Source organism: Mandrillus leucophaeus, unplaced genomic scaffold (assembly GCF_000951045.1).
Source record: "Mandrillus leucophaeus isolate KB7577 unplaced genomic scaffold, Mleu.le_1.0 Scaffold196, whole genome shotgun sequence".
Taxonomy (NCBI): domain Eukaryota; kingdom Metazoa; phylum Chordata; class Mammalia; order Primates; family Cercopithecidae; genus Mandrillus; species Mandrillus leucophaeus.
Genome location: NW_012101987.1, coordinates 2,801,106 through 2,813,906, shown reverse-complemented (window position 1 = coordinate 2,813,906; position 12,801 = coordinate 2,801,106). Strand labels below are relative to the sequence as shown.

The 12,801-nt window shown below is 40.6% G+C and overlaps 1 protein-coding gene and 1 pseudogene across 5 annotated transcripts in view; both read right to left on the bottom strand.

Annotated features, from left to right (window-relative positions):
* The window catches only part of LOC105538628 (zinc finger protein 708), a 315,682-nt gene that overhangs the window by 13,725 nt on the left and 289,156 nt on the right, over nt 1-12,801 (bottom strand). For 2 of the 5 annotated variants that reach the window (XM_011978526.1, XM_011978525.1), the window contains exons 2-3: nt 7,635-7,761; nt 6,417-6,512 (exon numbers count right to left, since the gene is read on the bottom strand). In XM_011978526.1, coding sequence (XP_011833916.1) covers nt 6,417-6,512; nt 7,635-7,746 — 208 coding nt within the window. In that variant the 5' untranslated portion in view covers nt 7,747-7,761. Of the gene's footprint in view, nt 1-4,197; nt 4,321-6,412; nt 6,513-7,634; nt 7,762-12,801 lie in introns of those variants that run through there. The other 3 variants (XM_011978528.1, XM_011978524.1, XM_011978527.1) reach the window with 3 other exon arrangements.
* LOC105538640 lies at nt 1,022-3,005 on the bottom strand (annotated as a pseudogene).

The following is a 12,801-nucleotide window of genomic DNA, read 5'->3' as shown; positions in this document are numbered from 1 at the left end:
TGGAATTATCGGCAAATATAGCAATTTTATTTATGAATCTATATTCAAAATATGCAACACAGGACCTGTAAGACATTTGAACATTTATGTTTATTGTATCAGTATTCACAAAAGCCAAAACGCTGAAGAAACCCAGATGTTCCTTAATTTATAAATACTTCAAAAAATGTAACATATACATACAATGGAATATTATTCAGTCTTTTTTTAATGTTTGCCTCACACTAATATTTATTTCACTCAAACTGGAGCAATAATCTTCCATACGTAAGTATCTTCCCTGCCCAGTAATTCAAAGAAAAAAAAATCCAAAATGATTAGCAAAGAAAAATATAAGAATTAACAGATCCTTTAAATTTATTTTAAATATTTTTAAGATTTAAAGTGTTTAAAGTTTGTAATTCCTAGTAGGAAAACATTATCTGAATGAATACCCTAATGGCAAACCAACTATAAAATGCTTCAGCTGCATATGGGGGAGAGGGGTAGGGATTATCTTCAAAGCACCCCAGCTCTATTGATGAGATGGTCAGAGGTACATTGGTTTGTATTACTGCGACATCCATAAGGTGATCTATGTTGCTTTTCCTTCAGCAAGGGCTTTATTTACCAGAAGGGCACCATCATGCGTGTCCATGTGAGACCACCAAACAGGCTTTGTGTGAGCAATAAAGCTTTTTAATCACCTGGGTGCAGGTGGGCTGAGTCCGAAAAGAGTCAGTGAAGGGAGATAAGGGTGGGCCGTTTTATAGGATTTGGGTAGGTAAAGGAAAATTACAGTCAAAGGGGGGTTGTTCTGTGGCGGGCAGGAGTGGGGGTCACAAGGTGCTCAGTGGGGGAGCTTTTTGAGCCAGGATGAGCCAGGAAAAGGACTTTCACAAGGTAATGTCATCATTGAAGGCAAGGACTGGCCATTTTCACTTCTTTTGTGATTCTCCAGTTACTTCAGGCCATCTGGACATATACGTGCAAGTCACAGGGGATGCAATGGCTTGGCTTGGGCTCAGAGGCCTGACAGGCATTACGCTTGACCTCCAAATATGGCTGACAATCTACTGATAAGATTCATAACCTTTGTGTTGCTCTGGTGTTTTGACATATTTGCTGGGTTCTGAGCCACATCCTGGAAGGCCACCATAACTTCTGGATCCTGCATGGCTGCAAGAACCTCTGGATCACTAAGAATTTCATTCCGGCCATTCCAGGCATGCCTCCTCCCATTCCAGGCATTCCTCCGGGAAAACTACCAGGCATTCCCCGGGGAAAGCCACCTGGAAAAGAGTCATACTGAGCTCTTGACTGTCATCTGGCTTCTTCCTCCCTCTGGGATCTCTCATGCTCTTCTCGAGCCTTCTTAACTTGTTCTATTCTTTCTTTGATCTCTCGCTCTTCACGTTTTCGCTCATATTTTCTCTGATGTTCTGCAATTTTCTGTGCCCTAGGTTGAACTTCTTTCAGCATTGCACTAGCATCTTCATCATAATTCAATTCACAGGCAAGGGCAAGATCACGAGCTGTTTCCTTCCCAGTGGCCTAGAAGATGAGTGTGCTTTCCCTCGCCACTTGTAAGGCCGAGTTGAATCAGGATTTATTTCAATGGCTCTGTCAGTTTCGGATGACAGCATTTGGCTTCTGTAATTAGATGAAGACGCTGGCCCTCTTGGCATGCAAAATGGCCAAGCGAGGATATTCAGCTTGATGGCACCTCTGAATAAGTCAATGGCTTTCTGGAGCTCACCATCATTTAGGGCTTCAATAGCAGCCACTTTCTTATCATTTGCCTGATCCATCATCTCCTCTGTTATCTCTGCATTTTCATCTCCCATTTCTTGAGGGGCATCAGTGTCTGGTTCAATCACACCTTCTTTATCAATTTCTAGATCACTTTCCTCACTTGATGGTTTGTCTGCCTCTAAGTCTTCCTCCACCTTCTTACTATCAGATTCTTCTTCCTTGGTATTTTCTTCTGATTTAGCTTTCTGAGTAGCAGGTGGTACTTTACCCCCCATGCTCTCTATCCACTCCTTCAGGAAGTGCATTTCCTCGGTGTGCAGAACGCTCGGATCCTGTTTACACGTTTTCACAAAGGCCTGAAGCTTGTTCGCTTTGCGGGGGTCCGTGGTAGGGAGGTGGTGGGCGAAGCTGGGGAACTGCGGTCCAGCTCCAGGTCCAGGCGCTGGCTCAGTGTGATCGTGCAGAAGGGGCTATTCAGTCTTAAAAGACTTCTTACAAAATCTTGTCACTTTTTTGTTTTGTTTTTTGACGCAGAGCCTCGCTCTGTTGCCCAGCCTGGAGTGCAGTGGTGCAATCTCGGCTCACTGTAACCTCTACCTCCCAGGTTCTAAGGGATTCTCCTGCCTCATCCTCTTGAGTAGCTGGGATTACAGCATGTGCCACAACACCCAGCTAATTTTTGTATTTTTAGTAGAGGCAGGGTTTCACCATGTTGGCCAGGCTGGTCTCGAACTCCTAACCTCAGGTGATCCGCCTGCCTTGGCCTCCCAAAGTGCTGGGATTATAGGCGGGAGCCACGGTGCCCAGCCAATCTGTTCATATTTTAAGACAAACTTTGAGAGTATTACGTTACCTGAAATAAGCCAGATGCAAAATGATGGATACCGTATAATTCCACTTACATGAGATGCCTTACGTAGTTACACTCATAAAAACAGAAAGTAGAAGGGTATTTGTCAAGGGGTGGAGAGAGGGTAAAATAAGTTATTGTTACTTAATGTGTATTTGAGTTTTAGTTTAACAAGATGTAAAATTTCTAGAAGTCTTTTGCATAGCAATGTGAATATACTTAACACGCCTGAAATGTATAGCTTCTTTTTGAGACAGGATCTCACTCTATCACCCAAGCTGGAGGACAGTGGCACAATTATGGCTCACTTAGCCTCAAACTCTCAGGCTCAAATAATCCTACCCCTTTAATTTCCCAAGTAGCTGAGACCACAGGTGTCAGCCATTCCTGACATAAATGCCTTTATGAGCGAGCCACGCATTATGGCTCACACCTGTAATGAGAGTTACATGGTACATCACGGTTGAAAAATCGTTTCAGGCTAGGATTTCAAGACCAGCCTGGGTTATGTAGAAAGCCCCGATCTCCAAAATAAGTGCCTTTAAGAGAGCTTTGAGATCCAGGGAGGGGGAAGTGAAACTCTGCTAAAGCCCCAAATTAAGGAGTGTTCTTTTCAGAAGCCAGGCCCTCATTCAGGTGGCAAACTACAGGACCCCTGTTCTTGGCTACAGGTAAGAAAACAGCCCACTCAACTTGGTTCCACTGAGAATTCATATATATATGAATTTATATATATATATATATATATAAAAGCGTTCTTTTTTTTTTTTTTTGAGACAAAATCTCACTGTGGTGTGGGTCGCCCAGGCTGGAGTACAGTGGCATGACCTCAGCTCACTGAAACTTCCACCTCCTGGGTTCAACATTCTCCTGTCTCAGCCTCCCGAGTAGCTGGGACTACAGGCATGCACCACCATGCCCAGCTAATTTTTGTATTTTTGTAGAGACAGGTTTTGCCATGTTGGCCAGGCTGGTCTTGAACTCCTGATCTCAGGTGATCTGCCCACTTGGCCTCCCAAAGTTCTGGGATTACAGGCATGTGCCACCACAGCCAGCCCCCACTGAGAATTGTGAACTTCCTCTGTAATCATCCCAAACTCCTCCCAGGCACAGTATGGGAGAGGTCCTGTCCTTTCAGAGGCCTGGAGTAAGACATCGATTTATAGCCATACAGGCAGGCCTGCAGCAGACCTTGGCCTTCACTGTGGTCCCTGAAACAGTTCAATGACTCAGTTCCAGCTCCATGGGCCACAGTTCATGGCCAGTTCTGCCTACGGAGAAACCTAAACAATGACCTGTAGAAATCCTCTTTGGTACTCAGTGAAAGCCATACTCGCCCACATTTTGATATAAGGCCCAACCATATGCAGACCTGAATGTAGAAACGTGCCCTAGTGTCTGCCCTACAGAGCAAAATTCTGAAGGATATTCAGTCTGTTTAAAAACAAAATGGGAAGCTGGGTGCAACGGCTCATGCCTGTAATCCCAGCACTTTGAGAGGACAAGGTGGACAGATCACCTGAGGTCAGGAGTTCAAGCCTGATCAACATGGTGAAACCCTGTCTCTACTACAAATACAAAATACAAAATTAGCCAGGCCTGATGACACATGCATGTAATCCCAGCTACTTGGAAGGCTGAGGCAGGAGAATCGCTTGAACTCGGGAAGCAGTGGTTTCAGTTAGCTGAGATCACGCCACTGCACTCCAGTCAGGGCAACAAGAGCAAAACTCCATCTCAAAAGAAAAATAAAATAAAACAAGATAAAATAAAATAGGAATTACAACTATCCAAGCCCCTTGTAACCAGCCAACTAAAGGTGGACCCTAGTACAGAAACTGCAGGCTTGAGACCAAGCTACTACCCCTCTCCACAAACCCAGGGGGCATCCCAGAACCCTGGCGCCCAAAAAAGAAGATCTTGGCTGGGCAAAGTGGCTCATGCCTATAATCCTAGCACTTTGGGAAGCTGAGGAGGGTGGATCACAGGGTCAGGAGTTCGAGACCAGCCTGACCAACATGGTGAAACTCCATCTCTACTAAAAATTAGCTGGGCATGGTGGCATGCGCCTGTAATCCCAGCTACTCGGGAGGCTGAGGCACCAGAATCGCTTGAACCCGGGAGGCGGAGGTTGCAGTGAGCTGAGATCATGCGACTGCGCTACAGCCTGGGTGACAGACCGAGACTTAGTCTCGGAAAAAAAAAAAACAAACTTTACCTTCTGAAATCAGTTTATAAAAACTTGAAGAGGTATTTGCATTTTCAAATTTACAGACACCAATGCCAAACTATATTGTGCCCACTTGTTAATGCTTCTCTTTTAACATAACACTGAAAGTATGTGGCAGAAGAATTAGTCAAAAAATAAAAAACCCATTGAAATTGAAGACAACTAAGTAAAATGTTTCTGTTTGTAGATCATAAAATCTTATATATAAAAATACATAAACAGTACATTAAAACCTATCTAAATTAATAAATACACTCAGTAAATTACCAAATATAAAATCAACCTACAAGTTATGGTTTCATAAATCGAAATTGTCTAAAACAAAGAAAACAATATGATTTACAATAGCATTAAAATAATGTATTTCTGAGAACAAATTGACCCAAGAAAGTGAAAAAAAATCTTTACAATTAAAGATATAAGATTTCAATGAAGAAATTAGAAAAGATTCAAGTAAGCTTTAAAATATTTAATATCTATGGATTTAAAGAATAAATATTGTTAAAGTACCATATTATCCAAAGTGATCTATAGATTCAAGAAACTCCCTACCAAAATTCCAGTGGCATTTTTTTCACAGTAATTGAAAATACAATCCCTAAATTTACATGAAACTAAAATAAACCCTTTTTTTTTTTTTGAGATGAAGTTTCACTCTTATTGCTAAGGCTGGAGTACAGTGGCACAATCTCAGCTTGCAGTAACCTCTGCCTCCTCGGTTCCAGCAATTCTCCTCCCTCAGCCTCCGGAGTGGCTGGGATTACAGGCATGCACCACCATGCCTGGCTAATTTTTTGTATTCTTAGTAGAGACGAGGCTTCACCATGTTGGTCAGGCTGGTCTTGAACTCCTGATCTCAGGTGATCCACCCACCTCGGCCTCCCAAAGTGCTGGGTTACAGGCGTGAGCCACCATGCCCAGGCCAATAAATCTTTTTAAGAGACAGGGTCTCCTTATGTTGCCCAGGTTGGTATCCAACTCCTGGGCTCAAGGGATCCTTCTGCCTCAGCCTCCCAAAGAGATAGGATTATAGCTGTGAGCCACTGCACCCAGCCAAAACTACGAGAAACTTTGAATAGTCAAAGCAATCATGAGGAATAAAAACAAAGCAGAACATCACACTTCTTAATTTCAAACTATATTTCAAGCCTGTAGTAATACAAACAGGATGAAATGTGCAGAAAAATAAACAAACAAAAAAAAATGGAACAGAAACTACAACTCTTACACATTTCAGACACGATGCAAAAAGAGAACTTACAAAATAGTGTGACACAGAGTTTCTCAAAATTATGCACATATTTCTGAGTCTCCAAAAACAATGGAAAAAAAAAGTCAGATTGTGCAATCTCTTATATGCCATGAAGAGGACTTTAGCTCACTGTAAACTTGAAGGAAGATCACTGAAGGGAAAGTAGAATTTTTAAAGAATCAGCATAAGACAGAAGATGCCCCTATGTTGAAGTAAAAAAAAAAAAAAAAAGCTGCCTAGAAGCTATTTCCTTTGGAACACAGATTTCCAAGTCACATTTTATGGACTGGCTTTCTTTTTCACCTTTGGACCTCTCATCTGTGTCGTCTGTTATAATCGCTCTCACCTACCTGGGGGTTTGGCTACCATCTCGTGTCTCTTCATATTCCAGGGCTCTTTTCCTTGCTCCAGACAGGTGATCAGGTCTAAATTAGACACAGCAATACCTGTTTTATTAAAAATAAATAACATGAATCTTGCTCATACTCTCCAATTACCAACCTAGTAATTTTCTCAGTAAAGAGAATGCAGGCCACGCACAGTGGCTCATGCCGGTAATGCCAGCACTCCGAGAGGCCGAGGTAGGTAGATCACCTGAGGTCAGGAGTTCGAGACCAGACTGGTCAACAATGTCAAAACCCTGTCTCTACTGAAAATACAGAAATTAGCTGGATGTGGTGGTGCACGCCTGTAGTCCTAGCTGCTCGGGAGGCTGAGACAGGAGAATCACTAGAACCCAGGAGGCAAAGGTTGCAGTGAGCTGAGATTGCACCACTGCATCCAGCCTGAGTGACAGAGCAAGACTCCATCTCAGAAAAAAATATTTTAAAGAGAATGTGATAGAATATTCTAGTAAATTAATCACAAAATACTAACTTTTAACAAAATTTCTAAATGTTAAAATATTTTCAATTTGTATGTTCTTAATTTTACTACTCAGTGCTACTGAATCAAAAATTGGTGGTGGCAATTAGATTTTAAGGTGTGGGCAACAGTATTTTATGCCACTAAATTTCTGGAATTACCACTAATCTAGAGTGAAGGATACAGATCAGCTCAGAAAGGTGGAAAGTTCAGGTCAGGGTGAAACAGCTACACAGATAAATCCTACATTTTCTTAAAAACAGGTATCTGAAACTCATTTATGTAAAGCATAAATTGCCAAAAAAATGCAGCAAAAAACAGAAATGAAACCTTTAGAGTATATCAGGAATTGTGTATTAAAGTCATCCTCACCCGCAGGGCGCAGTGGCTCACACCTGTAATCCCAGCACTTTAGGAGGCTGAGGCAGGCGGACCCTGAGGTAAGGAGTTCGAGACCAGCCTGACCAACATAGTAAAACCCCGTCTCTACTAAAAATACAAAAATTAACCGGACATGGTGGTCCACGCCTATAATCCCAGCTACTCAGGAGGCTGAGGCAGGAGAATCACTTGAACCCTAGAGGCAAAGGTTGCGGTGAGCCGAGATCGTGCCACTGCTCTCCAGCCTGGGCAACAGAATGAAATTCTGTCTCAAAAAAATAATAATCATAATAATAATAATTTAAAAAAAAACTTATCCTCACCCAGGAATACCAGGTTTCTGTAGTTCTCTAACATGACATTCCTATATAAATTCTGCTGTGCTGTGTCTAGGCACTGCCACTCCTCCAGAGAGAATTCTACAGCCACATCCATAAATGTCAATAGTCCCTGAAAAACACATACACACACACATATTTACCAAGCGGTTATGGACAGAATTTTTAACTTGACTCAAGGTGAAATGAGAGAGTAAATAGAACTGGTTCTGACTTATAGGAATGACTGAAATTATCCAATAAAATAATTTTCAACCCAGAAATATTCTCTAATGTATTCTCTAACTCTGAGAAGAGACTAGAATAAGATCCACAGCATCGGGGTATATATGTTACTTTTCTGAATCATAAAGTATAAACTTAAGGGCATGGACACAAACATGTACATTTTTTATAGCTATATATACAGGCAAGACTCCAGGGCTGGGTGAGATCTAAACAAGGTCCTCAAAAAGGGTGAATCTGAACAGAACTGGGGAAAGGAGAGACCCTCTGTAGAATTCTGTTCTCTATGCCACTGGGGTATTTCAAGTTCTGTTTTTCCTAAGCTTACCTAAGAGAAACTTAAATCCCAGTGTTTGTGTAATTTTAATCTTTTCTAGCCACTGCCCTGTCAATTTTATAACATATACTAATAAGCAATTTAAACAAATATCTTAAAGTTTTCCAGGGTAATATTATTAGAAGATAAATGTGTATTCTTATCAAGGTAAAAGAAATCAAAAAATAATAATGCTTCTGTCCATAAATATCCCTTCAGGTGATGACATCAGAAGCCACAACAATATAAAGAAAGTGGCCCAAATGAAGCTCACGATTTTTTCACACATCTATTTGCTGTACCAACCAAATGATACTTAATACAACCATTTTTTCAGTTGCTAGTCTGGACTAAGAGTTCCTGGATTGTAGAAACCATGACTGCTTCATCTATTTTTCTAATGGCCATATAAAATTACAGCAATCAGTTTATCTGCTTGAGTCTCCAGATCTCCTCCTTGTTTTTACCCAAGTACCAGAAAACTGGAGAAACTCTCATCTGGGTACCAACGAAAAACATCCCTTGTATAAGGGAAGGAACAAACACAGGATGACTCATTTCTCTTACAATGAGACAAAAGCAGAATTAACCACTCTTGTCAGCCTGATACAATTCTGCTCTGGACATCCTCAAATGTCTCAAAAAAATGCCTACAACATTGTGAGAGGGTTCCCAGTGACCCTGGGCTGAGGGTTCAATAATAAGCTAGGCTACAGAGAATCATACTAATTCTAAATAGAAAATGGAACTGCCCTGATTGAGCTCCAGAATTACTTGTTCTGATTAACTAGCTTTTGGGTAGGAGGAAGGACAAGAATATTGTACATAACATTTTACAGGCAGGTATAGTTGTGGTCGTGGCTCTGGATACTTTGTGGTCTTGATCTCTCACTCCTAAGATATTTATTTTTATTTACAGAATTTGCTATCAGATTCTATTTACATCTGGATCCTCTCACATAACTGTGGCAGACCTGCTACAAGATCTTATTGGAAAAAATCTGAAAAGCTCAAAGAGCCACAGTCTCAAACGGAGCTGTAGGATGTCTATGTTGACATCTCACAATGCAGAAAATGCCTTCTATTGGTTTTCAGTACATTCCCAATTCAAAGTCTGGCCCTGTCTTGTAATCCCAGGCAGAAGCCAGATCTTATGTGCAGATTCTAAGTGGGATCAACCTAACTCTGCATCCTTAGGTGTTACAGAAAGCAAAGTACAATCAAAGGAGAGATCCCCTCAGAGGCTGTTCTGGCACATTCCAAATGATGTTAACCTAAAAGGAAATAGCTGAGAAAACATGAATATAAGTATACAATTTATTTGGGCCAAACTTGAGGATTGTAACCTGGGAGCAAAGATTCAAGTTGCCTGGAACATATACTTTGATTAGCAGCAGTTACAAGTGGATTTGTAAAGGCAAAAAGAGAGGCACATAGAGTGGATTGATACAAAGTTGTCTCTCAAAATTTTTTTTTATTTACAAAAATAAATTGATTATTGATTGGATATACATTGTTAGGCTATAGGATGTGGGTTATAGTGTCCAGTGTGGCATTAGTAGTTCAATTTATAGCTACTTGTGGCAATACCAAGCAGTTTCCAGAGGTAAATACATAGCTCAAAGAAAAAAGACATAATTGTAGCCTCATTTTAATGTCTCTCTGAGACTTATAAAGAAAAGGATTATTAGCCGGGCATGGTGGTGCATGCCTGTAATCCCAGCTACCGAGAGGCTGAGGCAGGAGAATCACCTGAACCTGGGAGGTGGAGGTTGTGGTGAGCCGAGTTGGTGCCACTGCACTCCAGCCTGGACAACAAGAGCGAAACTCTGTCTCAAAAAAAAACAAAAACAAAAACAAAAAAACAAACAACAACAAAAAAACACTTTTTATATAAGAAATGCAAATCCTTTTCTTCTTTTCTTCTCTTTTCTTTTTCTTTTTGAGATGGAGTTTTGCTCTTGTTGCTCAGGCTGGAGTGCAGTGGCGCAATCTCAGCTCACTGCAATCTCCTCCTCCCGGGTTCAGGTGATTCTCCTGCCTCAGCCTCCCAAGTAGCTGGGATTACAGGCATGCACCACCATGCCTGACTAATTTTTTGTATTTTTAGTAGAGACAGGATTTCTCCATGTTGGTAAGGCTGGTCTCAAACTCCTGACCTCAAATGATCTGCCCACCTTGGCCTCCCGAAGTGCTGGGATTACAGGAGTAAGCCACCGTGCCCAGCCTTTGGTGAAACCCCAACTCTACTACAAATACAAAAAAAAAAAAAAAAAAAATTAGCCAGGCTTGTTGGTGCACATCTGTAATCCCAGCTACTTGGGAGGCTGAGGCAGGAAAATCGCTTGAACCCAGGAGATGCAGGTTACAGTGAGCTGAGATCATGCCACTGCCCTCCAGCCTGGGCAATGGAGCAAGACTCCAACTCAAAAACAACAACAAAAAAGTCACTGAAAGAGGTAAAACGGTTGATTGCTGCCCTGTAAGGTTTGTAGAAATCTGATCTAGCCTCTCTGGAAGTGACTGTAGAGGACAATAGATACCAAATAGGCAGAGACGCAATTCTTCCTGCATATTCAGGGAAGAGCATGCACTTTGCAGCACAATTGTGAGTTGATTGGAAGCCTGAGAGGGAAAGACCCTTCTAGAATAAAGCCTGGTTAGCACCTTATATGTTTATATCATGTCTGGTAATTCTAGACTGTGTTTGGAAAGTATAACAAGAGAAATTCTCTCCAGTCCCAGAAAAACTTCACAATGATAGGACAGAAAGAAAACTGTTTTATTACACAATTAAACCAGAATGTGACATGCATCACAATCAATCTGCTTAAGAGACTGCAAAGACAGAAAGACGGTCATCATAATTAGTCCACAAGTAGAAGAATTTACAGCACCATGTCATACATAGCTCATCCTAAATTCACCTGGTCATTGGGGATGCCACCTGTGTATGCTAATTGGTTATAATCAATGACAAAATAAACTTTTCACATCTTCATGACAGGAGGTAGTTGTGCGACTTGAAGCCAGGTGCCTGCTGAAGGTAGACTCTCAATCCCCTACTACAATAGTTGAATAGGGTGCTATCTTTTTGGTTATTTACACTTTAAAGCAATGGCTCTCTAGGTTCTGAGCACTCAGCTTCAGCACTCCTGCTTGCCCTCTACTTGTGGCTAGTGTCCTCTCTTGACCCCTACCATCTGCCAGTGAGGCACTCTCCAAAGCACAGAGCTCACAGCTGGCAGCTTACATCTTAAATGAACCCCAATTGCCACAGCAGCACTCCAGTACCTCATCAGAGACTGAAGACTATGGTACAGGAGAGCCTACAGGATTTGGGGGTAGAATTGCACCTTCATAATAATGGGAATGGGAGCAGTGTGTCAGCCTCAGTTTCAATTTATTATGGTGACTTGAAAAAAATACTGCTGGATTTCCAGCATGAGTCCAGATAGATAGGATGGTTCTCCCTGTGAAAACCCACCTCTATGTCAACACCAAGGGATTGTATTAGGGCTTCTAAAACAGACATCCAAAGCATTGAAGAGAAGAACAGCTCTCAGTCTGATTCTATTGCAAAGTTATATTGAGAGAAAAAAGAAGTTAAATGTATCTTGAGAAAAAACTCAGATTAGATATGATTGATCAAGTCAGCCAGAAAATATTCCCCTAAAAGGAGTTTCTCTCAAACTACCCCTAATGCACAGCTACCCTTGGCATGAGAAACATGAGCATTATGAAGAAAAAAAGCATATTCTCAGCAGAACCGTATAAGGTTTCTCTTTCATCTCTGCTGCTCTCATCTCCTAGCCATTGAATGGGGGTTCCATATTGAAATACAACTGACAATTCACCAGGACTTTTTTAAATTAGGAACTGAATCTGACATTGTTCATATAGTAGAATATATGTGAGCTTGCCACATAACTAACTGAAGGGCTATTATGGTTTTTGGGTAACCATATCACCTGTCTATTTGTCCTGGAAGGGCAGCATTCCAATTTAGTAAAATGAAAGACACTAAAATTATGCTTACCTATAACTATCCCTATTGGATAAAGCAATATGTATGTTGGATGCATGTTACAATTTGGTAGTATTTTTTTTGGATATTATATAAATAAGTATAAATAATTTTAATGTAGTAGTCATAATGTATGCAGGATTTAAAAAAATTGTCTATAACCATAATTCACTTTAAACACTATATTTCAGAAATATAAATAACAATATTAAAATGACTGCTTAGGAGATGCATTCAAAGCACATATTTTGAACTTATATTCATACTATTGTAGAAAATACTTTTTAATTTATATGAATGTATGTCATCTAAAAACACTTCACATAACTATGCTAATTGTTCTTAAGTAATAAATAGAAACCAAAGTACAACTACAGACTCCACTTTTCAGTTTATACACTGAACTGTTCTTGCTTTTGCAGTGTAAGTATTTCAATCTGCAAATATTAAATAATTACCTTGCATAATTAGTTTTCTGTCAAAGGAAATTAGTATGTTTTAGTCCTTATTATTCTGTATTACTAAATTTACTCCTATCTTTGTGGTCAATTTTTGTGTACTCCTAATATGAGCATTTTTTTTTT